This window comes from Eretmochelys imbricata, chromosome 1 (genome assembly GCF_965152235.1).
Source record: "Eretmochelys imbricata isolate rEreImb1 chromosome 1, rEreImb1.hap1, whole genome shotgun sequence".
NCBI classification, from domain to species: Eukaryota; Metazoa; Chordata; order Testudines; family Cheloniidae; genus Eretmochelys; species Eretmochelys imbricata.
This window is the reverse complement of record NC_135572.1, coordinates 339,635,038-339,661,847: the sequence shown is the minus strand read 5'-3', so window position 1 is coordinate 339,661,847 and position 26,810 is coordinate 339,635,038. Positions and strand designations below refer to the sequence as shown.

At 41.2% G+C, this 26,810-nt stretch overlaps 1 protein-coding gene across 3 annotated transcripts in view; it reads left to right on the top strand.

Moving 5' to 3' along the window:
* The window catches only part of CACNA2D1 (calcium voltage-gated channel auxiliary subunit alpha2delta 1), a 668,904-nt gene that overhangs the window by 486,954 nt on the left and 155,140 nt on the right, over positions 1-26,810 (top strand). For all 3 annotated transcript variants that reach the window (XM_077807875.1, XM_077807876.1, XM_077807874.1), the window contains exons 8-10: positions 11,967-12,036; positions 13,191-13,241; positions 17,170-17,269. In XM_077807875.1, coding sequence (XP_077664001.1) covers positions 11,967-12,036; positions 13,191-13,241; positions 17,170-17,269 — 221 coding nt within the window. The remainder of the gene's footprint in view (positions 1-11,966; positions 12,037-13,190; positions 13,242-17,169; positions 17,270-26,810) is intronic.

Below are 26,810 nucleotides of genomic sequence, written 5' to 3'. Positions count from 1 at the left end.
GTTGAGAACTTGGGCTGTGACAGTGCCATCCATTTTTTCACGATTTTGTTCACAAACTGTCATCACATTAGGCCAGTTCTCGATATAGTGCTCAAAACAGTCCACTATTGAGTTCAATTGCACGTCTTGTTGAAGAGTTAGCTTGGTTCCTTCCACTTTTTTCAGAGCAGCTGCTGCAAAGTGGTTGTTATGGAAGTATTTTTCAATTTCAACAACATTAGCCTTTATTTCTGGAACACTGAAGTCTTTGGCTAGGAGGTGCATCAAATGAGCACTGCAACCATATGTCCCAATTTTTATATGGACAGTCCTGATATTTGGGGCTTTGCCTTATATAGGCATCTATTACCCCCCCAACCCCCACTCCCTGCTGATTTTTCACATTTGCTATATGGGGGGCTGAGAGAGGGCAGATACTCATACATTTGAGACATCTCCGCTACCTTCTCTAAGGCCACAAGAGGCTCTCTCCTGACTGCCTTTCTTCCCTGCTGTTGCAGGGCTGAAACAGCACAGACCTCAGGAGTGTTTTTTTGTGTGGTTTTAAATTCTTCGGCTCGGGATAGAAGTAGGGGAGAATTCAGTGCTTATAAGTGGTTTTACCCATTTTGCATTATCTGCTTTCTCACAGTTATCCATATCTTTGTGGCCTCCAGACTAGATTATTGCAACACACTCTTTCTGAGACATGTCTTGAACACCAATCAAAAGCTACAGAAAGTCCAGAAGGAAATTACCCACTTCCTTACCAGTTTAAGCAACAGGAAATATATTACACCAAGACTGCACAAGTTTCCAATTTACTTCCAGGTCCATTTCATGATTTTTATTCTGACATATAAAGGCCTACATAATGAGAGTCCTGGATAAGCTGAGAGGCCAACTCTCTCCCCATGTGCCACGATGGCAGCTGACATAATTTTTCTACCAGTCCCTAGATTTTAACATCTGAGCTTTCTGAATGGAAGGCCTTTTGCTGAAATTCACTTTCCCCATTTATCCAGCACTAGAGTCTGTTGGCTTTCCTAATATGATTTAAGGCTGCTTGTTTCTCAGGCTCGTGCCTAGTGCAGTCTTCATAGGAATGGTATATGTGCGGATGATAAGTATCTTTCAGTATTGACACTGGTCAACAAGCAAAACACGCTATTTACCTTTCATTAGCTTTATGCTTTCATCTGAAAGCCTTTAAAATGTTCAATGTCCCTTATTTTTCCTCTTTTTGCTAAAGTAACACATCTAGAATGGGAAAATTACGTCTTGGAGTTCATTGAGAGCCTTTATCCTGATTTTCCTTTGATTTTACTAACTAGGGATTCGATGTTGGGTGGGAGGAAAGAGGGATTGTCTGCCACTGACCTTTGGGAGGGTTTCAGTTATTCAGTTGATCCTGCAATTAGTTCCATGTGGGCTGAACTCACGTAGAGCTTCACTGACCTTAGTTGGATTTCTTGCAGACAGAAAGGTCCACGTTGACAGAATAGATGACAGATACTAGGTTGTTCACATTTTGTTTGACGTCTATCCTGCTATCTAATTTCACTTCTGGGCTGTAAAAAGCAAATGCCCAAAAGAACAATTAACTATAGAATTCTTGGTAGATTTAATGGAACTATAGATGCAGACCATCTATTTCCCTTGTAATGTCTTTGAAATCCTTCTTAATTATAGATGTAATTGGGATTATAATTGTTAATCAGTGGATCAGTATAATGATGCTATGGGAAGCACATTATTTTTGCTTTACTAATTAGTAATTAAACTGAAGAATTAGTTTGTCTTTATATGGCCTTTGCTGAATGCCTTATTAGTCATTCCCTCACCTTTCCTTTTGTTTATGTTGTCGCTCAAAGGATAAGACCTTCAATAATGGAATTTGTTATGTTTTGGACTTCAGTCAAATAAACCAGAGGGAAGCATTTCTGTGTAGTTAAATATGATATACAGGTGTTTGTGCTCATGTTACAGGATACAGTTTAAGAAAGGTTGGCTGCACAGCGTTGCTGAGAAGAAGTTGTTTTTTTTTAAGACAAAAATGTCACCAGTCCTTGGTGACCAGCTGCCTAGTTATAATTTAGCTGTCCCCCTGCCCTCCCGATCTTGCCAAGGCTGACATCTTTGCTTAATTTTACTTTCTGGTGTAGCCCCATTCAGTAATAATACCAGGCTCTTATATGGCATTTTCATCAGTAGATGTCCAAGAGCTTTACAAGGGTGGGAAGTATAACTATCCCCATTTTACAGATGGTAAAACTGAGGCATATTTTACACATAGTAAAGTGACTTGCCTGAGGTCACTGAGCTAGGAATAGAAACCAAGTCTCTTGAATCTCAGTCCAGTGCTCTATCCATTCATATTACATATTTAAAAATAAGTATGTGCAAAAGACTTTGCAGGATCTGTGCAGCCTTAGGGTAGGGGAATGGGAATCAGGATTTCTGGGTCCCTTCTGATCTCTACCACTGGTTCACACTGACCACACAGATTTTTAGCATCATTACCTCAGTTTACTTATGTTAAAACAGATATAAATATTTACCAATCTCCCAATGATAATGAGAAATTTTATTAAATAGATTAAAATTCTCTCTCAAGTCCTTACGGTAACTCCTTTGGTATACTGCGCTCTCCTTATGGAACTAGATGGTCCATAGATTTTAATGGGAGAACCATATAAGTAAGGAAAATAGAGAGCTGAAGATGAGTATCTGGAAGGATACGTTTCCCCTTAATGTGTGTAAAGTGCTCTGAAACTCTCTGCTTAAACATAACTAGATAAGAGGGAGTCTTAAATTTTTAAAACATTGAGGAAAAAAATTATTTTGAAAATCTCTCCGGAAGTGAATGGAAGCCTGTCTTTCTCAACTGCTGAAACTTTCCCTGCTAAGGCAAATTAATAATGGAACAGCTTTAAAATCAATTTCTAATCAAATAAAATGGTATCTCTCTAAATGAAGGACTTGCTGTGCACAGCTGCTCTTATGTTAACCATTAATGCTGAGTAATAGTTTTGCCATGATATTGAACTCTCCAAAGAAAGTCATTACTGTAGCAGATAATAGGAGACTAGAATGTGTGAAAAATCCATACAAAATGAATCTGAAGCCTTGCAAAAAGAAAGTTTAAGGGAGAACTTTGTGGACTTTTTCATACATCTTTGTGTAGCTGACATTTCCCCTTTTACAACTGAAAATATAAAGGAGAACTTAGAGAGAGGAACATGAATGTTCCAAGTGTTTCAGCTTGTAAATTATCTGTGCAATTAATGTTCTAGTCAGAACGGCTTCATCACATACAGAATGAGTCTCCATCTGATCATTATTCACTTTCTATTTTTTTAATGTCTGGAAAGAAAGGCCAAGGACTACAATGTTTGTTGCTCTTACAATGTTCATGATACAGACGCTTTAACGATTCACTTAATTGGGTCTCATATTTCTAAAGCTATCATGTTGAATGCCCGCAGTTATGCAAGCAAGCCAAGTCAATCATGTGAAAGCATTTTAGTTCTGGTAACAAAATGTTCACACCATGGCCAGTACCCATATATTATGTGGAAGGTAACACTGCCGCAGTGCATTTATCATTTAAATAGAAACTTCTGCAGTTAATATTTAAGAAAAAACAAATGCCAAGAAAGATGTCATCTTCACTGGTGACATTCAGAAATGTTAGGCTCATTGTTGAAGTACTTTACAACCTCCAAACCTATGTGTATTCTTACCCCATTCAGCGTTGTATTTAGTTCACAGATACAAATAACCTCAGCTACAGGTGCATGTGAGGGATGAAATTCACTTTGACCATATAAAGACAGAAGTATTGGGTTCCATGCCCATGATCTGGCGGGAGGTGGTGGCTAAATACATTCCCAGCCCAAGGCAAGATCCAGGGCTGCAGCACACGGCCCACAACCACAGACCCTCCCCCTCCCTCCTTGGGGTGTTAAGAAGACTGGGCCTGTGGAATCATGGATTCAGTCACCCCTGGCCTAATGGAAGCCTTCCCAAATGCAAGCCAAATTGCCAGGCCGTTTGAGGCTGAAGTTGAGCCTATCAGTCCACACCCAGACAGGCATGAGGTGCTAAGGAATGTGTCGTCACACTGCTTACACTCTCTTTCATCTGCTCAGGGTTAAGTGGTAGGGAAGGCTTCGCACGAGACAGTCTTTGCCAGGGAGACTTTCACTTGGAAAAAAAAATTAAAAAGCCTTTGCCCATGTAAACTAGTTTAGCCGTGGGATTGCCCACTGTAGCATAAACATTGCTTGTGTTGCTGCAGTCTGTGATCTCTTTCCTTTGTCCAATTGTTTGGACAATGTCATTTGCTAAAAATAAAGAACCGTGGAGAAGTGTTCTCTCTGATACTCACAGACAGAGACTTTTCAGCTGTGTGTGAGTGAGAAGGTATTTTGTTGTGAATACTGTATAGTTATCTTAAATATTTCCCTCAGAGAACTGGATGGAGTCCCTTCTACCATCTCTTCTCTACAGATTCAACTCTTCACCACTGGCGGCACCATCTGCTTGGTCAGGGCAATCCCCATGTCTCTTCTCCGTAACCCTGCTAATTGGCAGCAGTGCCATCTGTGTCAGCAAGAGGACTGTCTTTTAAATTACCTCCTTTCCCACTCTGTCCCCCAGTTCAGCCTGGGATGGACTCCTCACTGCTGGGTGACCATTTCACCTCATCTTGTAACATTCATTTTGAGTTTTCCTCCTCTACAGTTGGTTGTTGTAGGTCATTCGCTCAGCAGCAACAGATTATCTCCCTTTGACCACTTTTCAGTAGCCAAAAGGATTGAACGCCGCTTGCATGACATGGATATTTGGGGAGCTGGGGAGAAGGGGCAATCAGCTGTGAGGGTGTGGGCTGTCTGATCTCTGCTGTGATGGGCATGGAAAAACTGGGTAGGAAGAGCTTATTTTTCATGATATAACTAGGTACTAAGGTCACAACAGTTGCACTAGTGTTATGTGGGGTCTTGTGCAGAATCTACATCAGCGTACAGAGAACCTATACAGGTTCATGATGATTAATGCAAGGGCAATGGCTAATAAAATGACAGTCATCTATGATTTTAATTATGGATAAGGCCCCTGATTTTGCATGTATTACTGAAACCTAGCTGGATAATACTGCTGAGTCACTGTTGCACCAGCTGTCTCCAAGTTGGTACTCATTTTAATGTAATTAGCTTAGGAGATAGCTGTTGAATACAGTTCACCATTAGTGTAGGCAGTCTCACATTCCAAACTTGAATTCGTTTGAGTGTCTTCAGTTGATATAAGAATTCCTGTTAAAATGGGAATAGTGGCAATGCATAGGCAGCTACTAGGTCTACCTCAAATGTCCTGTCTTGCTAAGCCAGTTTTATCTAACCTGGCAGTGGGGTCGCCTAGGCATATTTTCCTCGATGATGTTAGTCCCAAAGTGAACGTTTCCTTAAGAGAATGTAAAATTTCCGTTAAAGTAATAGCTGTCTGATCCATGTTCAATAAAACATCGATTGATGCCAACATTCTCACTAATTATTAACCCTTCTAAAATTTTCCATTTTGGGGAAAAGACAATTTAAAGAATAAATTAAAGATAATTTGGGCAACAATTATTAAGAAGCTTGTGGCAAAATAGACTTGGTGCCATCAAGGATCTAATAAATACATTAAAATACAGTATAGCTTAGAAAACAACAAAACAACATAAACAAATCTTGCTTGAAATCTATCCAAACCTTTATCTCCATAATGCAAAGATTAGACAAAGAAGGGATATCAAATTAATATGATATGAAATCTAACCATATGCCAGAGAAGAACAGCATAAAACAAGAGCATAACTAAAATATACTGTATGCAACAAAGAACCCTGCAGTGCTGACATAGTTCAAGGGTAACAGTATACTACAATGAAACATAAAGGTGTGGGTCTCTGATGCACTCTACAAGTCAGGTTCTAGCGTATCTGATTAAAATGGGAATTTAAAGCAATAGATTTTAGAAATGAAACTAAATGAAATCTTGAATGTTAATAGGGCTTTTAGAAGAATTATCTAATACCTTGTCAAATAATGTACTTTTATATTCAACAGACTTGGAGCCATATAGGGTACATCTAGATTGTCGGGCTCAACGGGTAGTGATCAATGGCTCCATGTCTAGTTGGCAGCCGGTGTCAAGTGGAGTGCCCCAGGGGTCGGTCCTGGGGCCGGTTTTGTTCAATATCTTCATAAATGATCTGGAGGATGGTGTGGATTGCACTCTCAGCAAATTTGCGGATGATACTAAACTAGGAGGAGTGGTAGATACACTGGAGGGCAGGGATAGGATACAGAGGGACCTAGACAAATTGGAGGATTGGGCCAAAAGAAATCTGATGAGGTTCAACAAGGACAAGTGCAGAGTCCTGCACTTAGGACGGAAGAACCCAATGCACAGCTACAGACTAGGGACTGAATGGCTAGGCAGTAGTTCTGCGGAAAAGCACCTAGGGGTGACAGTGGACGAGAAGCTGGATATGAGCCAGCAGTGTGCCCTTGTTGCCAAGAAGGCCAATGGCATTTTGGGATGTATAAGTAGGGGCATAGCGAGCAGATCGAGGGTCGTGATCGTTCCCCTCTATTCGACATTGGTGAGGCCTCATCTGGAGTACTGTGTCCAATTTTGGGCCCCACACTACAAGAAGGATGTGGAAAAATTGGAAAGAGTCCAGCGGAGGGCAACAAAAATGATTAGGGGACTGGAACACATGACTTATGAGGAGAGGCTGAGGGAACTGGGATTGTTTAGTCTGCAGAAGAGAAGAATGAGGGGGGATTTGATAGCTGCTTTCAACTACCTGACAGGTGGTTCCAGAGAGGATGGATCTAGACTATTCTCAGTGGTAGAAGAGGACAGGACAAAGAGTAATGGTCTCAAGTTGCAGTGGGGGAGGTTTAGGTTGGATATTTGGCAAAACTTTTTCACTAGGAGGGTGGTGAAACACTGGGATGCATTACCTAGGGAGGTGGTAGAATCTCCTTCCTTAGAAGTTTTTAAGGTCAGGCTTGACAAAGCCCTGGCTGGGATGATTTAATTGGGGATTGGTCCTGCTTTGAGCAGGGGGTTGGACTAGATGACCTCCTGAGGTCCCTTCCAACCCTGATATTCTATGATTCTATGATCTACACTGCAGTAAAAAACCCACACCACTGAGTCTCTGAGCCCTGGTCAGTTGACTCAGGCTTGCCACACTTGGGCTGTGGGGCTAAAAACTACAGTGTAGACATCCGGACTCATGCTTGAACCCAAAGGTATACACACTACATTTTTTAGCCCTGCAGCCTGAGCCCCACAAGCCTCGGTCAGCTGACCCAGGCAGGCCATGGCCATTCCACAGGTCTTTCATTGCAGTGTAGACTTGGCTAGCCAAAATGCAGTTCTTCTTATTAGCAATAGTGGGTGTTCTGCATGCAGATCCAAGTCAGCATGCAGCCCTTAGAGAAGAACACCCCTTCTAATGAAGTTTCTATATAATATTAATCTATAATTACTTATCTTGTCATAGACAGCATTTACAAGCTTTAAATATTGATAAAATATAGATCGAGCTCAATCAAATTCAGATCAATGCAGGTGAAATGCCATCAACAAATTTCACTGTCTATTCCTCTGGAGCATCCAGAATATTTGGTTTAAAAAGGAAATATTTGTCACTTTAAATGATATGATCATTTTCATGAAATGAAACATTTAGCTATATCTGGGCGAGATCCTCGGGTAGTTTAAATCAGCATAGTGTTACGGGCTTCAGTAGAGTTATGCCATTTTGCACCAGCTGAATCTGTAAAAACAGGGATCATACCCTATGACTGGAGAATTGCTAATATAGTACCTATTTTTAAGAAAGGGGGAAAATGTGATCCGGGAAATTACAGGACCATTGGTTTGTCTTCAACTGTATTCAAAGTCTTGGAACAAATTCTGAAAGAGAAAGTAGTTAAAGACATAGAGATAAACAGCATCTGAAAAAAAAATACAACATGGTTTTACAAAAGGTAGATTGTGCTAGACCAACCTGATCTCTTTCTTTGAGAAGATAGCTGATTTTTTAGACAAAGGAAATGCAGTAGATCTAATACACTTGGATTTCAGTAAGGCATTTGATACAGTTCCACATGGGAATTTTTTTGTTAAATTGGAGAAGATGGGGATTAATACGAGAATTGAAGGTAGATAAGCAGCTGGTTAAAGGGGAGACTACACTGGGTCATACTGAAAGGTAAACTGTCAGGGTGGAGGAAGGTTACTAGTGGAGTTCCGCAGGAATCTGTCCTGGGACCAATCTTATTTAACATTTTTATTCATGACCTTGGCACAAAAAGTGGGAGTGTGCTAATAAAATTTGCGGTTGACACAAAGTTGGGAGGCCTTACCAGTACAGAGGAAGACTGGAATATCATACTAGAAGATCTGGAGGACCTTGAAAACTGAGTAATAAAAATGGGATGACATTTAATAGTGCAGAGTGCAAGGTCATGCACTTAGAGACTAACAACAATTTTTTTTTGCTGTAAACTGGGGCCATATCAGTTGGAAGCGACAGAGAAGAAGAAAGACCTGGGTGTACCGGTTGATCACAGGATGACTATGAGTCACCAATGTGATGCTGCTGTGAAAAAGGCTAACGCAATCTAGGAAGCATCAAGCAAGGTATTTCCAGTCAAGATAGGGAAATGTTATTGCCATTATACAAGGCAAGACTTCTTTCAGAATATTGTGTACAATTATTGTCTTCCATGTTTAAGAAAGATTAATTCAAACTGGAACAGATGCAGAGAAGGGCTACTGGGATGATCAGAGGAAAGGAAAATGTACCTTGTGAGAGGAGACTCAAGGAGCTTGGCTTTTTTAACCTAACAAAACAAAGGCTGAGGGGAGATACGATTGCTCTTAATAAATACATCAGAGGGATAAATACCAGGGAGGGAGAGGAGTTATTTAAGTTTAGCATCAATGTTGACACAAGAACAAATGGATATAAACTGGCCATCAACAAGTTTAGGCTTGAAATTAGACAAAGATTTCTAACCATCAGAGGAGTGAAATTCTGTAAGAGCCTCCCAAGGGGAGCAGTGGGGGCAAAAAACCTAACTAGCTTAAAAACTGAGCTTGATAAGTTTATGGTGGGGATGGTATAATGAGACTGCCTACAATGGCATGGCGTCCATCTGTGATTGCTAGTAGCAAAAATCCTTAATGGCTGCTATGGGATATGAGATGGGGAGGGCTATGTGTTACTACAGAGAAATCTTTCCCAGGTATCTGGCTGCTGGGTCTTGCCAACATGCTCAGGGTTCTGCTGATCACTATGTTTGGGGTCAGGAAGGAATTTTCCACAGGTCAGGTTGGCAGAGACCCTGGAGGCATGGGTAACTTGAAGGTTTAAACTAGAGTAAATGATGGATTATTTGTAACTTGAAGTCATGATTTGAGGACTTCAGTAACTCAGCCAAAGCTTATGAGTCTGTTACAGAACGGGGTGGGTGAGGTTCTGTGGCCTGCAATGTGCAGGAAATCAGACTAGATTATCGTTATGGTTCCTTCTGGCCTTAAAGTCTATGAGTCGATGAGCTAGGATCTGATCTATTAATCTATACCCCTTCAAAAGATTGATTCCATCTTAAATAAAAGCCCAAATCTCTACATTCATAGCACAAAAGACTGAGGTTAGAAACACTCCCGTGTAGGACAATCTTTCATCTTCTATCTGAATTACCATTAATCATAATATAAGATTGAAGATAGCAATTAAGGAGTCAGACCTATTTTTTTATCTGAAATAAAACTGACCACTCAAGAAAATCCAAGCATTTTTACAATTCAATTATCACAACAAATGGCTCAGGATTATTATAATTTTAATGATGTAACCAAAATATTTTAAAAGATGCTTTGGGTTGATATTAATGGACCTCACTGAACTGTCTGCTCCCAGTCTTTCGCAAGGAGACATTGATTGGGTGGGAGGGCTTGGTGAGGAATAATTTTGTATTCTGTGGTCAAGGTCTGTAATTGTGGGCATCAGTACAGTTTGATTTTGTTTGTATTTTGAATTACATTTTGTATGTGTGCCTAGACTACCCAATTTAAATAAACCTAAATGAATAAATTAAATACAAATCTCTCAACTCCCAGAGGGAGTATTTCAAGCAAGAATCTTCAGATCAATTTTAATAAATGAATTAGTCCGTGTGGATCACAAAAATAAAACTAGATATAATCAACCCTAATCAAACACAAATTCTTGTTCCATCCAGGGCATCAAAATTAATGAATTGCTGTTGTCCTGTGTGTTAAGTCTTTGCATATCTCAGTAAATGCTGCTAAACTTGCTCAGAAATTTGAAATGCAGTCATTCTTAAAAATGATATTCTCTCAGACCTGGAAATTTCACGTAGAGAATATGAAGTGCTTTGCAGCTCTTGTGGTGCAGAAGACTGTGCTATGTGTTTTCTCCATGAATCAAAGTGGTATATATTTTTGTTTTTATGTTTTGTGGGTTGCACCTTGTGCAAGTGTTTGTATTTGAATAGTCAAATGCCAATGCAGACAATGGTCATTAACAATATAGAATCATTATACTCCTTTATGAATTGAATGCACAGTAACTCGTATCCGGGTTCTCTATATACATTGGTATATAACTGCTTTATATTTACCTTTTGTGTAGAGATGAGCCCAACCTACAAAACTCAATTGGATATGAATTTACCTAAAGTTCAAAAAATGTTTAAAACTGAATTCTTGGATCAGATTCACCTAATCTTGTATGTGTGGTCATAGTTTTAAAGTTCTTTATAATTATTTATTCAACACCAACAATGCAATTGGTGCTGCGCAAACAACAATATGTGTTCCGTGCCCCAAGGAGGTTACATTTCAGTTCAGACAAAAATAATATATGGCCTATGTTAGAAACGATAGTGGTCATTTTAGAAAGACTTAGTGGAAGTCGATATGACTAGAGAGATGTGAAAGAAGGTAGAGATTTGAAATGCTGGAAAGGGAGATTGTCACAAGCATAAAATATAATGTCATCAGGAGGGACAGAACTCCTTTGTCCATCACATGAAGATCATCATCCCCAGCTTGACTCAGAGATTGGTCCTATAATTGGTATTCAATAATAAATAGTGATAATGTTGATGGTACATTTGGTCATGGGTTGTTGGTAACTAGTTATTCTGAATTTACACTGGTGTACCCAACATCAGCATTTGTCCCAAGTATCTTTATTGCTTTGCTTAAGAATTTGAAGGCTCTCTAGATTCCAAAAGTGCAGAACGAGTAATTATTAATATCTCTATCCTCTGGACATAGCTTGCTTTGATCTTTTTGTGTAGAGGACAATGGAGCTGATGTGTATTACAAAGATTAAGAATCTTCCTGAATTCTTCAGATTTCCCTCTTCTGGAGTTTTACAGACATAGATACTTTAGTTGCATGTCATTTTCAGGATACTTTTATGCCATATCTGTTTCCTAAATAAGGATTTCAGCCAAAGCCCATTTAAATCAGTGGAAAGACTCCTGTAAACTTCAATGAGCTTTGCATCAGGCTTGCATTTCCATAGACCAGAATATTTTTAAAAGTTTGTTTTATAAAGTATCTGTGTGTCCTAAAAGGTTATCTCCCATCCCAAAAATACTTTGGGTGAAATCTTGGGACCATTGAAGTCAATGGCAATACTTCCCTTTGAAATGTTTTAATAAAAACAATATTTTTAGTAAAGTGTAAGAAGATAAAGAACATCCTAACATCCTACCACATGTTATTATTTATATAGTGCTAATAGTGTGAAATATTGATATACCACATATTAAAGGATTTTTAATGTTCTCTAAAAGTCTTTAGCATTATGTTATTTTCTTCAAATAATGTGCAATATACTGAAATGAATACAGTATATCTTCTTTCATTTTTAGCCTCCCCATGGGTAGATAAAAGCCGAACTCCAAACAAGATAGATCTATATGATGTTCGCAGAAGACCATGGTAAGCTTTCTTTGGAGGACTGAAGCACATGAAATTGTCAACATAGTACATATTCTGATAAAAGACAAAATAAATAGTAAATATGGGCTAAATACTACACTAAACCCTCTTCTGATAATTTTTGAGGACTTAAAGTTCAAATTTTAAAATATTTTCACTTTGTAAACTCAGTTCAGCTTTTTCGGTAGGTGACATATATGCTATACCATATTGCTATACAGAAGGAATTTTCATGATAAAGACAAATACCCAGGTGGCATGACGATAAGACCATTAAACACTTGGATTGAAGGCAGCAAACCAAACCAAATTAGGATGATCAAAATGAACCATTTCCAGAATGATTTACAAACATGGTCCTAGAGGTTAGGCTAGTACTACAGTCACCAGAGCAGTAGACATTCTCTGAAAATGCTCTTTTTCAGTACTGACTTTTAGCATTTTTTCCATCAGAATACCATTCCATTTTTTCCTCGCTGTATTTTCTCATTTGTATTTTGCTCATTTTTATTTGTATTGGTTAAGTATACAGTCAAACCTGCCTAAGTGATCACCTCTGAAGAGAGACCATCTGTCACAAGCAACTACTTGCAGAGGCCACAGAACATTTTCCCCCTATAATTTCACTGGGAAGAAACTGCTATCTGGCCTCCCAGCTCTGAAGGCAGTGCCCCTGCCAGCAGCAATTCAAAAGTAAAGGTGTCAATGCCATTACTTTGAAGAGAGACGGCATATTACAAGCAACCACATTTACTAATTCCCATGAGTGGTCGCTCTTGCCACATTTTACTGTACTCTCATTAGAAAAACATCTTTCCCTGAGTTGGGCAGCTGTAATAATTCACCTGCTAACTTGTCATTGAGATATATTTAGCTCTCAAATCCTATTCACCCCTCTCTGTTGTCAACGTACAAGAACAGTGAATTCCTATGTACTACCTCCAGGTCTCACTGTTGTTACTTGAACCTTGGTTTACCTAGAAGGAGAAGCAATGAGAAAAAGTGACAGTGCATGAATTTCCTACTGAAATGCAACTGGGGAGTTCCTTTGGTTCAGCTAGACTTGATTTTAGAGATCAGAGGGTCTTTGGATCAAATGTAGAGTGGTGTTTTCAAGTTTTTATCTTTCATATCTTTTCATTTGTTTATTTCAGGTACATCCAAGGAGCTGCATCTCCAAAAGACATGCTTATTTTAGTTGATGCGTAAGTGTTTAAAGACTGGATATTAATACTGGAGAGATGAAAAGCTATTTGGCACCTTTTGAACAAACTATTGCAAGTTGAAGAAGAGATGAGGTTAAAAATAAGACATTTGAATTGTTGAAAAAAACGGCCTTGATATTAGGATGTCTTTATGTCAGTGGTTCCCAAACTTGTTCCGCCGCTTGTGCAGGGAAAGCCCCTGGCAGGCCAGGCTGGTTTGTTTAACTGCCACAACCACAGGTTCAGCCTATTGTGGCTCCCAGTGGCCGCGGTTCGCTGCTCCAGGCCAATGGGAGCTGCTGGAAGCGGCGCGGGCCAAGGGACATACTGACCGCCACTTCCAGCAGCTCCCATTGGCCTGGAGCAGCGTACCGTGGCCACTGGGAGCCACAATCAGCCGAACCTGCGGACACGGCAGGTAAACAAAGTGGCCTGGCCTGGCAGGGGCTTTCCCTGCACAAGCTGGGGAACAAGTTTGGGAACCACCGCTTTATGTCCATCTGATGTTGGACATAAACATCTCAATTACTGAAATAACCAATAGAAAATATCTCAGGTGAATGCCAGAGCTTGTTGTGAAACACAAAAGAAAGTACTAGAAGCAAAGAGCTGGATTTGTCTGAGAATTAATTTGCATGGTTTGGTGACCAAAAGGATGAGAATTCATGTATGCTTAATGTATTGTATTCTAGCTCTCCACAGTTTATCTTAAGCTGTTCAAAAGCCTAAAGTCCAACCCCTTCAGAGCTCTCAAAACATTAATCCCCAAACAGTAAAAATAAATACGTAAATGTGAGAATACTCTGATTTTTTAAAAAAACGACAGTTTTGAATGTAAAGCCAAAATTAAATACAGGGGAATGAACGTAGAGGGTAAAATGGCATATTTTAAGGACTTTAGCTGCATTGATTTGCTCCATTATTCAAATGGGGTTGTTCTACATTACAATAACATTAATGAAGATAATGTTATAAAATTCTATGACAAATTTACAGTGCCATTTCCCATTGTATAAATAAATCTGCCTCTGGTTTGGTATTTATATTCAGAGATTCATTCCATGCTGTGTGAAGACTAAGGGAAGAAATTCATAAAAACATTTCTCTGTACCCCTAGAATCATAGAATCATAGAATATCAGGGTTGGAAGAGACCTCAGGAGGTCATCTAGTCCAACACCCTACTCAAAGCATGACCAATCCCCAACTAAATCATCCCAGCCAGGGCTTTGTCAAGCCTGACCTTAAAAACTTCTAAGGAAGGAGATTCCACCTCCCTAGATAATGCATTCCAGTGTTTCACCACCCTCCTAGTGAAAAAGTTTTGCCTAATATCCAACCTAAGCCTCCTCCACTGCAACTTGAGACCATTACTCCTCGTTCTGTCATCTGCTACCACTGAGAACAGTCTAGATCCATCCTCTTTGGAACCCCCTTTCAGGTAGTTGGAGGCTGCTCTCAAATCCCCCCTCATTCTTCTCTTCTCCAGACTAAACAAGCCCAGTTCCCTCAGCCTCTCCTCCTAAGTCATTTATTCCAGTCCTCTAATCATTTTTGTTGCCCTCCGCTGGACGCTTTCCAATTTTTCCACATCTTTCTTGTAGTGTGGGGCCCAATACTGGACACAGTACTCCAGATGAGGCCTCACCAATGTTGAATAGAGGGGAACGATTATGTCCCTCAATCTGCTGGTAATGCCCCTACTTATACATCCCAAAATGTCATTGGTCTTCTTCGCAACAAGGGCACACTGTTGACTCATATGCAGCTTTTTGTCCACTGTAACCCCTAGGTCCTTTTCTGCAGAACTGCTGCCTAGTCATTCGGTCCCTAGTCTGTAGCGGTGCATGGGATTCTTCCGTCCGAAGTGCAGGACTCTGCACTTGTCCGTATTGAACCTCATCCGATTTCTTTTGGCCCAATCCTCTAATTTGTCTAGGTCCCTCTGTATCCTATCCCTACCCTCCAGCATCTGCAAACTTGCTGAGGTGCAATCCACACCATCCTCCAGATCATTTATGAAGATATTGAACAAAATCGGCCCCAGGACCGACCCTTGGGACACTCCACTTGATAACGGCTGCCAACTAGACATGGAGCCATTGATCACTACCCATTGAGCCCGACAATCTAGCCAGCTTTCTATCCATCTTATAGTCCATTCATCCAGCCCATATTTCTTTAACTTGCTGGCAAGAATACTGTTGGAAACCGTGTCAAAAGCTTTGCTAAAATCAAGGAACAACATGTCCACTGCTTTCCCCTCATCCACAGAGCCAGTTATCTCGTCATAGAAGGCAATTAGATTAGTCAGGCATGACTTGCCCTTGGTGAATCCATGCTGACTGTTCCTGATCACTTTCCTCTTCTCTAAGTGCTTCAGAATTGATTCCTTGAGGACCTGCTCCATGATTTTTCCAGGGACTGAGATGAGGCTGACTGGCCTATAGTTCCCAGGATCCTCCTTCTTCCCTTTTTTAAAGATGGGCACTACATTAGCCTTTTTCCAGTCGTCCGGGACCTCCCCCGATTGCCATGAGTTTTCAAAGATAATGGCCAATGGCTCTGCAATCACATCAGCCAACTCCTTTAGCACTCTCGGATGTAGCGCATCTGGCCCCATGGACTTGTGCTCGTCCAGCTTTTCTAAATGGTCCCAAACCACTTCATTCTCCACAGAGGGCTGGTCACCTCCTCCCCATGCTGTGCTGCCCAGTGCAGCAGTCTGGGAGCTGACCTTGTTCGTGAAGACAGAGGCAAAAAAAGCATTGAGTACATTAGCTTTTTCCACATCCTCTGTCACTAGGTTGCCTCCCTCATTCAGTAAGGGGCCCACACTTTCCTTGACTTTCTTCTTGTTGCTAATATACCTGAAGAAATCCTTCTTGTTACTCTTAACATCTCTTGCTAGCTGCAACTCCAGGTGTGATTTGGCCTTCCTGATTTCACTCCTGCATGCCCGAGCAATATTTTTATACTCTTCCCTGGTCATTTGTCCAGGCTTCCACTTCTTGTAAGCTTCTTTTTTGTGTTTAAGATCAGCAAGGATTTCACTGTTAAGCCAAGCTGGTCGCCTGCCATATTTACTATTCTTTCTACAGATCAGGATGGTTTGTGCCTGTAACCTCAATAAGGATTCTTTAAAATACAGCCAGCTCTCCTGGACTCCTTTCCCCCTCATGTTATTCTCCCAGGTGATCCTTCCCATCAGTTCCCTGAGGTGGTCAAAGTCTGCTTTTCTGAAGTCCAGCGTCCATATTCTGCTGCTCTCCTTTCTTCCCCTTGTCAAGATTTCCTTTGTTAAGCCAATGTCAAGAGTCTGGGGGAATCATCAGGCTTGAAGTGTCTCCAGATTGCTTTATACTGAAAAAAAATCTATTCATTGGTTCTTTGCCTCACTGGGAGAGATTGCATTTGATGTTTTTAAATGCAGTCAAATACTGCTGTATTGCAGAGGTGTGTTTTATCAGCATTTGCAATTCCACCCCTTCCTCCCTCCCAAGGTTTGAGCTTTGCCCTGAAACAAACATGCTGTAATTTAGATCCCTGAAAATATAACGCCTTGACTGAATAGAAGAGAGAAGAAGAATTTTTAGGGAACACACAATTTGTATGTGATAAATTCTCATGTCAATCATGAATTGAAAATGAGGAAAAGATATGTCACTGTGGGTCATGGGTCAGGTGACAAAACTATTCTTCTGAACCACAAAGTTATGGCTTGGAGACTAACTCTGGAACTTTTTATTTTCTGTAACAAGTATTGCCATTGCAGAGCAACTCTTAAAGGTGAGACTTGGGGCTGAGTAAGCACTTCTGGAGCAATCTTGAGTATGAAAATATGGGAGCCAGTTTATAAAATCTAGTTCCACTGTATGTTTTCAACTGAACTCCTTCAATCCATTTTTTAAATTTTCTCTGTTATGCAGGAGTGGGAGCGTTAGTGGACTGACACTGAAGTTGATCCGAACCTCCGTCATTGAGATGCTAGAAACCTTGTCAGATGATGATTTTGTGAATGTAGTTTCAGTGAGTATCAATTCTTTCAGTAACTGGTAGTGGCAGCAGTGATACAAGGAGGCTCTTTTCTGGGCCAGAGTTGAGTACTTGGTTGTGTCTTAAACTGGACACACAGTGCTTCCAAGCTGAAATATGTGATGCAAACATTTTATTAAATATAATGAAAGGCACTGAAACTTTGAGACATATGGATTTGAAATTAGAAGTGATTGGCTGATCCACGACTCTTCAAGGCAAAGTTTGCTTTTTACCATGATGCAAGAAAGCTTAATTTTAAGAAAATTTTGGTTTATTAGAGCAAAATTCTCTTTTTTAATCCACATTGTTGCTCTCTATTGAACATTATTCATTTGTTCTGCATGTGCAATTTCTACTGAGATCATCATATGCTTCCCAGCCTCAGTAGTGGAAAATATGAGAGCTGCTTATTTGAGATAGAATAATAAGATGAGGGTAAGGAGTTGATTCTCCACTGACTTTCAACTTGTTTACTCATTTATACCTGTGTATAACAGACTAAATTCTCAGCTGGTGTAATTTAGTGCAGTTCATGGAACATCATGACAAATGGTTAAGAGTGTATTGTTTAATATAGAAATTAATGGTCTGGGTGAACGGTCAGAGCTTAAATGGCTGAAAGAATCATAATATGGATCAATGACTATCAAGCCTCAAATGCCTGGTGGAGGACCCTCTTTGGACAATGGCAAGAACCACATAGCCGAGTTAGCAGGCTCTGCAGGGCAGACACAGACATGGCCATCGAGCCTCGGCTCTCTGTTGGATAAAGGTTGTGACATTCCAGAGTGTGCATCCTGCTACTATGCGCCACAGGTTAAACATTAAACTATTTTGCGTGGACAGTCTACTGGTATCAGTAGTTTTCACCACCCCAGTATCTCACCATCATCATTCACCAACCCTTCACCAAAAGACTCATGGAATGAGTTTCCTACACAGTGCTGACAGGACTGAAAAGCTGGAAGCCGATATGCAACGATCTCCATATGAATGGCCTAGGTGGGGTGGTCGCATGAAATCCCAGACTGGGGGAGTCAGGAGTAACGGAGGAGCTGAGGGAGAGGGAAGTAATTTCTGGGAATGAACCTGGGAGTGAACCTGGAGGGTTGTTGGGGGTTGGTGGGAGAAGTATAGAACAAGGTTTTTCTGGGAAGTGGGAGGGATTGTTGAGGAGTTGGGGAGTCTCCCCCATGCAGATTCTGGCTGACCCTTAGTCTCTCATTCAGGCACATGTGCCTCTGTCCCCATGTGACTCTGCATCCCCATTCAGCCACCCCTCCACTGTCCCCATGTAGCCCTGCATCCCTTGTTCCCTATTCCTATGTGGCCCTGCACCCCCATTCCACCCCACCCTAGTCTGCCCCCCCCCACTAGCCCTTCTGAATCCTAGTCTGTAACCCCCCATTAGCTCCATGTCCCCTGCTTTGACTGTTCCCTCTTCCCCATATCCCATGCATCCTAACCTGGCTCCATGGGCAGGGCACTGTGAGTACCACAGCTGGCTGCTGACTTCTATTACCAGTTAACTGGCTGCTCTCTGTTCTGGCACCACTGGGTGGGAGAAAGGTGTAACTGCAGCTCTTCTCTGGCAGAATGTATTTTCCAGAGAGAAAAAATCTGAAGGGGACATGAATTCTGCACGTGCACAGTGGCGCAGAATTCCCCCAGGAATACTTAAGGGAAAATATTCTTCTGATTAAATAACTGGACATGCTGTTGACATATGGCTGACACTAGGATTAGCTCCTGCAGCACCAAGGAAAGCTGATTGCCTATCTCCCATAGCTTGGCAAGGACTCCAGAATTTCTTCAACCACTTTTACACCTTGGTAGTCTTAGCAGCCAGAAAGATGATGCAGGGCTTCTGTCAAGGTTCCTCCCCCACTCTGAACTCTAGGGTACAGATGTGGGGACCTGCATGAAAAACCTCCTAAGCTTATCTTTACCAGCTTAGGTCAAAACTTCCCCAAGGTACAAAATATTCCACCCTTTGTCCTTGGATTGGCCGCTACCACCACCAAACAAATACTGGTTACTGGGGAAGAGCTGTTTGGAAACGTCTTTCCCCCCAAAATACTTAGCAAAACCTTGCACCCCACTTCCTGGACAAGGTTTGGTAAAAAGCCTCACCAGTTTGCCTAGGTGACTACAGACCCAGACCCTTGGATCTTAAGAACAATGAACAATCCTCCCAACACTTGCACCCCCACTTTCCTGGGAAATGTTAGATAAAAAGCCTCACCAATTTGCATAGGTGACTACAGACCCAAACCCTTGGATCTGAGAACAATGAAAAAACATTCAGTTTTCTTACAAGAAGACTTTTAATAGAAATAGAAGTAAATAGAAGGAAAGAAATCACCTCTGTAAAATCAGGATGGTAGATACCTTACAGGGTAATTAGATTCAAAACATAGAGAACCCCTCTAGGCAAAACCTTAAGTTACAAAAAAGATACACAGACAGAAATAGTTATTCTATTCAGCACAATTCTTTTCTCAGCCATTTAAAGAAATCATAATCTAACACATACCTAGCTAGATTACTTACTAAAAGTTCTAAGACTCCATTCCTGGTCTATCCCCAGCAGAAGCCGCATATAGACAGACGGAGACCCTTTGTTTCTCTCCCTCCTCCCAGCTTTTGAAAGTATCTTGTCTCCTCATTGGTCATTTTGGTCAGGTGCCAGCGAGGTTACCTTTAGCTTCTTAACCCTTTACAGGTGAGAGGAGCTTTCCCCTGGCCAGGAGGGATTTCAAAGGGGTTTACCCTTCCCTTTATATTTATGACAGCTTCTAACCAGGTTGTTCCTTCCTGTCTGGTAAAGTGCCAAAGAAGAATAACTTTTTAAGGAAGGAAGGTTTGTTCTTCTGGAATTGCAGATCTATATGGACAGCTACCAGGCCAGGATAGCTCTTTCAGCTTTGGTATCAGATGCTTCCACTGCTTAGATCATTTGCCAGTGGAGCATAAGTAGAGGCTGTCTTAGGGAGATGTAGAGTCAAGCAAGAATCCTATGCTCTGACACTTCTGTTAGGGCAGTTACGACAGACATCATCTGTCGTCTTTACTTTTGGATTAAGTTCTCCACGCTCTCACTTAATTGAGGCAAAGAGCTGAGTTATACATCTACTCATTAGAGAGTGTGTGTGTGGGGGGGGGGGTTCTTTAGTATAGTGAAGAGGACCCTTGAGCAAATAAGACATAAAGTAAACCAGGTCCATTGCAAGGTCAGTGGAGGGAGGATTCATACAGCCTGAGCAAAGGAAGCATTACGTCGTCTTCGTTTGGTTATCAGACACAACACCTTTCACTTGATGGTTTGTGTTTTTATGTCCAGAAACCCCACTCTTGACAACAGAAGACTAGGTAAAGAGAAACATGCCAGACAGAGGCAGCTGCAATGTCAGCTGCCCATACATCTGTTTCACTTGCTAGCCTTGAGTGTTAAAGTATTACTTGAAAGCCTAGAACCAGCTTGCATGTGGCTTTCCTGACTCTCCCTTCCTCCTTTTGCAGACCATCTGCTCTGTTTCATTGCAGAAGGGAGTGGAATTGCTGTGAATTATTGATTGCTATAGATTGTTCAGTTCAGTTACCTGATCAAATTCCACCTCATGCTATATCTGAATTCTCCTTCCTAATTCCTTGGCAAGTATCCCTCTCATCAGATGAATCTCAGTGCAAAGGTGGATTTTGTCCTAAGAATGGGGCTACAGAAGTTCTATGGCCTGTGTAGGACAGGAAGTCAGACCAGATGATCACCGTGGACCCTTCTGGCCTTAGAATCTATGAAATTGCCTCAGTGCTACAGAAGGGAGAGACTTCTATTCAAGGAATTTCTTCATGCTGAAAACCAAAGATGGCTTTTGCTCCATTATGAATCTTCAGAAATTGACCTATTACACCAGGAAGTTAATGTTCAACATTCCATCATTCCTGCTCTTGCCTCTTAATACTTGTTCTGGACTTCTGGCTTGAAAGTTGCTTATTTTCACATTGCAATCAAACTGGCACACAAGAGGGCCTTTATTTCTATGTAGGCAACAGTTGCTACCCATACAAAGTCTCACTCTTCAGCCTGTGTACAGCACCAGGATCATTTGCCATGTGATTGGTAGTAATTCCTGTTTTCTTCAGGTTTCCTTGCATCCATGTGTATCTGTAACTGGAGGCCTGGCATGAACCTAGTTTTCTGGAAGGATAATAAAGTTCAGGCTTGCAGAGGAGGTATATCTCCAAAATGTATGCCTGGGCAGAGGCAGTAAACTCAAAAAATTACAGTTACTGTGATTTCTTTAACTTTTCTTCCTAAATCTGTAGATTCAAGAAATATTGTAATTTAAAACAGTCTCTTGGACTAGCATTGCTTTTCAAGCTCTTGCCTGGGATTGAATATGCCAAGTCCTGAACATCAAACCTGTGTGATGGGAAAATAGATTATTTTGGTGTAGTTTGTTTTTAAAAAGTGGGGAACCGTAGAATACCATGGCTTAGCCTGGAGCATTTTTTATTTTTATTTTTTTATGACTGAACTATACAACTCTGAATATAGGAATTTATAATGGAAGCACTGACAGACCCTTAAAGCCAAGAGACTGCATGTGTGGTGAGTAACTATGTAATGATTTTGGAGATAATTTTCAACTTCTATTGATAAATTATAACCAGTCCTGAAATAACACTTTCAAAATCTCTTTGAACACGATTTACTGCTTCATTTTTTATCTCTCAGTCTAGTTAGCCCTCTCTTCTAGTAGTATGGAAGGAAGTTTTATGGAAGTGACATTTTCTGCCTTAAAGTTCTTAATAGTGAATTAGAAGGTTTTCTTTGGTTTGAACTGCAGTGGAAAATACCTCATGCTCAGTTGTTTATTAAAGCAGAAAAACCTTTTCACTAATGTAAATGGTGATGGCTGCCAAAATGAATTGAAATCTCATTGTTTGGTCCTTCTGGATCTTCTCCGGTTTAAGAGAAAAGGGCCAGATCCTCAGCTGGTGTAAATTAGCATGGTTTATTGCGTTCCATGGAGCTATTCCAGTTTTTGGCAGCTGAGGATCTAGTCCCAAGTTCATTTTTTCCTGCTGCTTTAGACAAGAACTTTATAGTCTTACCAACCTAAGTGTTCAAAATTACTAAGTTATTGTACCTTTAGGTTATCCTCGGTTGGTTATGTCTGGCAGACTTCAAAGCTTGAGTTTCCTTAATTATTCAGCTTGTGTTAGGCTGAGTGGTTTTAGGTGGAAATGAATGGACAAATTGAGATGGTTGCATTATCTCATGCGTTTACAATCTATCATGTCATTACCAGGGGAAAGGACCTAGAAGGGATATAAGTACCTGCCATTTAGTGGGTCGGCTGTGGTGGTGACCCCCACAATCACGCTCTTCCCAATCTCTGCTTAAGGCCTCTCCAGACTTTCCCCCTCAGCCCCTCTGGCCTGTTTCCCAGGCTTCCTGCCTGACCACAACGGAGAACCTACTTCAGGTCCTGCCTTGATCCAGGATCTCTGTAGCCTATGCTCCAACCATGCACAACTAATAATGAATAGCAAATACACATGGGAAACTCATGAGGAGTTCATAGATGGAAATGTTCTTAGCGTGAAGTATTAGTTGAATAATTTGGAATGAAGAACATTGTTCACTATGAATACCATTCCCAGCCCTAGGCATGACCAAACTTTAACTATATCCAGCATGACCAAAGTGCCTGCTGAAATATGTGTACATGAACATACATGCACAGTCACGTACATAGGGGAACTTATGCTCTTTTTTTTTTTTTTTGACCTTTTTTTTAATGTGGAGCAACTGTTGTTTTTTTTTTCTGTTGCTCATATATCCTTTTGAATACTTGGGAAATCCTCCTCGCTTTACTCAAGTGAGTTAGGCAAGCAAGATCCGGTACTGTATGAAAATAAGGATTCATCACATCAAAGGAGTTAAATACCATTTGAATGCTTTCGCAGTAACCTCAGCAGTTGAATTATAACCCCTGCAGAATATCAATATATTTTCTAATCCAGTGAACATTTGTGATGCTTTTTGTGGTGTGTGCTAGTGTTTAGAGACTTCATTGTGGAAGTCAAGGATAGTTTTGTTTTAGGGCATTTATACTCATGGGAAGTCAAGGCCCACAGATCTGTGCATAACAGAATATGACATCTTTTAAATATTTTTCTACACTGCAGTTTGGAAAGTGGTGGTGGTGTTGTGTATGTATACCATTTAAATATAGGCTATATCTTTTGAGTATCACAATTCAGTTTTTATAACCTATATTTTTAAGTGTCTAAAACCCTATTTTGGATTGCAGTTGTAAAACAAGATTGAATTTCAACTATGACATTTTGCTTTCTGTGACAAGAAAATGGGATGTGTATGCCACAAATAGGAAAGCAAGTTTGAAATGATTTTACTGCCACAAGGTTTTCTTCAGGCAAGGGAAGTAAAAATAGAACAACTTTGGTTCAGTCATATTTTGTTTTTAATGATGTTTTTATTTTTTTATATTATTTTTGCTTTCTTTAATTTTTCCACAGCCCAGCCAAAAACTCAAAGCCAAGTCAAACACTGACAGCATGGCACTAAATATATATAAATGATGACAATGAGAATAAAATAGTTCACTTTAAGGATTTTTTTATATAACTTAAATTTAGGTGGCATTCACCCAACACAAACTTGACATTAATTGCTGTGGTGATTATTGATTGTAATAGTTTGTTTACTTTTTGTTTCACTTAAACTGGTTACCACTATCTAATAGCTTACCAGAGTGAAACACAAAAAATAAACAAACTACAAAAATGGAGATAAATAAAACTAGATTGTTTTAAATTACATATATAACTTCAGCACACAGCAGACTCTTAGCAGGATGTGCTGCCTCAGCTTCACTTTTAATTGAATATGGGATTCTTCCATTTTAAACATTTTTTGTTCGCTTGCTTTTCTTCTCCTTTTTACAGAAAAATCTGATGGTTTATGCAGTTAAAGAGTAGTGGGGTCAGTGATTGTTTTTCTAAGCCCAATGTAATCTAATTCTTCCCATCTATACTTCATAAAATGATCTGAGGATCATTTGGATGAATGGTGTTACCTTCATGAAAGGTCATGTTCATAATAATAGGAATAATCATGTTAACGATTCCAAATTGATTCCCCCTGAAACAAAACAAAGCTCTTTATTCACGTGAAAAAACTGTAACTTTATTCAGCGGGCCCATATTATTGGTTAACAACGTTTATAGCTAATGAATAAAAATCTGGGTGGTAACTGGTACGAGTATTAGTTGGCTGGCTTATATTAACCTTAGCAAGAATTGTAGGTTCTTCTTCATGTGCTGGTCCCTATCTGTATTTTACTGTAGATACACATATGCTCCATGTTTCTGAGACTGGCAATTTCTAGCAAGTGGTGTCCCATGGTCTGTGCCTGCACAGTTGCTCTCCTTATACTCCATACTGAAGGTATAAGCAGCAATGGGAACCAAAGGTCTTCACTTCTTTCTTATTGCCTCATGGCATAAGTTGAAATCCTCCAGTTCCTGGAATTGATCTTCTTTGACATTCTTTTCTCTTGATATTTGAAAACTTATATTGGTAGTTATTGTTAGCAGTTTTCATAGTTTCCCTATCATGGGGTCCACTCACGGCAGCTGGCACCTCCACCTAGCCACTCTGGTGAATCAGCTCTTTCCAGGCCTGAGGCCCCTTTTTGCTGCTCGCTGTGTGCCCTACTGCCGCGCGCTCGCTCGCGCTCTCTCTCTCTCTCACTCAGCGTGTTCCCTTTTCATGACTCAGCCCTTTGGCTAGGTCATTATCCGTTCTTCCCCATTCTGGGGTATCAGTCTTTCCTCACCAGCACTCTTAGGCAGCCTTCCTGTTCACTGCCCCATGGAGCCACTTCACCCAGTGGCTGGTAGAGGAACCTGCCTTCTGCACAGGGTTCCATCAGGACCTTCTAATGAGCAGCCAAATTCTGCACCATCTTGAATCTTGCTGACTTTCCCCTGAGCCTTTCCTTACCTTCTGGCTCTCCCTCCTTCTCTGGGCTCACCAGCCGCAAACTCCCTCCTCCCAGGGAGTAACTGTAGGCTACTTGCCTCTATAGCGCCAAAAACATCTCCCTTCTCCCAGAGTGTGACTACTTCCCAGACTACTTCCCTGCAGCAGCCGAGCAGGATGCTTCCGGGCTTTATACAGGCCCTTCTTGTTCCCATCCAGATAAGCCTCATCCAATTAACCCCTACTCCCTGGATCCTCCTGCAGGTGCATCCTGGGCAGTTAATTGGCCCAGATGGCCACCTTAACCCCTTCAGGCCTTGTGTGGGGTAGAAACCCTATCACAATCCCCACCCCAGGGAATCCTCCAATCCCCAGGCACAGGATTTAGATTATGCCCAGGTGCCCAGGCTTTAAAAATTGTCTTCCACCCCTTTTCAGTCAGCGATGGCCACCAGTGCTGCCTTTTCTGCCTCAGAGAAGCTCATATCTCTGCTAAGGACAGTATTTGCCTCTTCTTTCCCAACCAAGTGTGGCAGGAGCAAGAGCTCTGGCTTCAGAAGCATCTAATGGAACATGCCACAAGCCCTCAGTCAGATCCAGTCCCTGTACATTGGCCTGAGACATCAAGTGTGCTCATCATAGCTTGATGTCTGACTCAGGAGTGGGAACGACTAGCGTGAAGGACCCTTCATAGTGGCCTTCTCACAAGAATAAGAGTGACTCTCATAAACGTAAAAATAGATCTCCTCCTGGACCTTATAAGAGAAGGGATCCTTCTCCATCCAAGTTGGGCAAGTCTTTCTGCCCAGGACACAAGGACGTAGGTCCTCTTAAGCCTCAAGGCCATGATCAAAAAGGGCACAGGAGCAAGGCTACTTCAGCACCACTCCCGCCCATCATCATCAACACAAACCTTGGTACTGACTAAAGCAAAGTACTGAGAGCTGCAGGCCCACAAACCATCAGTACTGATGTTAACCATGCAGTTGGAGTCTTCATCACTAGTACCACCACCGCCTCAGGAGGAACCACTGACTACTGAGAGTTCCTTCACGCTGTCTCCAGTGGTGCAGGGCAACAAGACTCAGCCTTTCTAAGGCTCCAATGTACGACACCACACCAGAGGATAGTTGCTTCTCCTGGACTAACGTTCCCCACTTCCACCCCCAAGTGGCCAACCCTCACCAGGGAGATTCTAACACCAGCTCATCTCCCATTCCATCTGCTAACTGTTGTTTTCTGATACTGGTACCAATGGCACTACCAATAGAACTGGATCAAATCTTCTGGAGAGTTGGGACATTTTGGTGGAACCATCTTTTCCTCACCTAGAGAGTTCTGTCTAGACAGAGACTTGAGAACCTCCTACTTCCAGCCTTGTCCATCCAAAGGGGTACCACCCCGCATTTGGCATCAAAGGTACCCAATGCCTTGGGGACCACCACTAATCTCTGGTCTCAGGTGCATGGACTACATGCGTAACCATGGTGAAATACAGGTAGGGACTGTAGATCT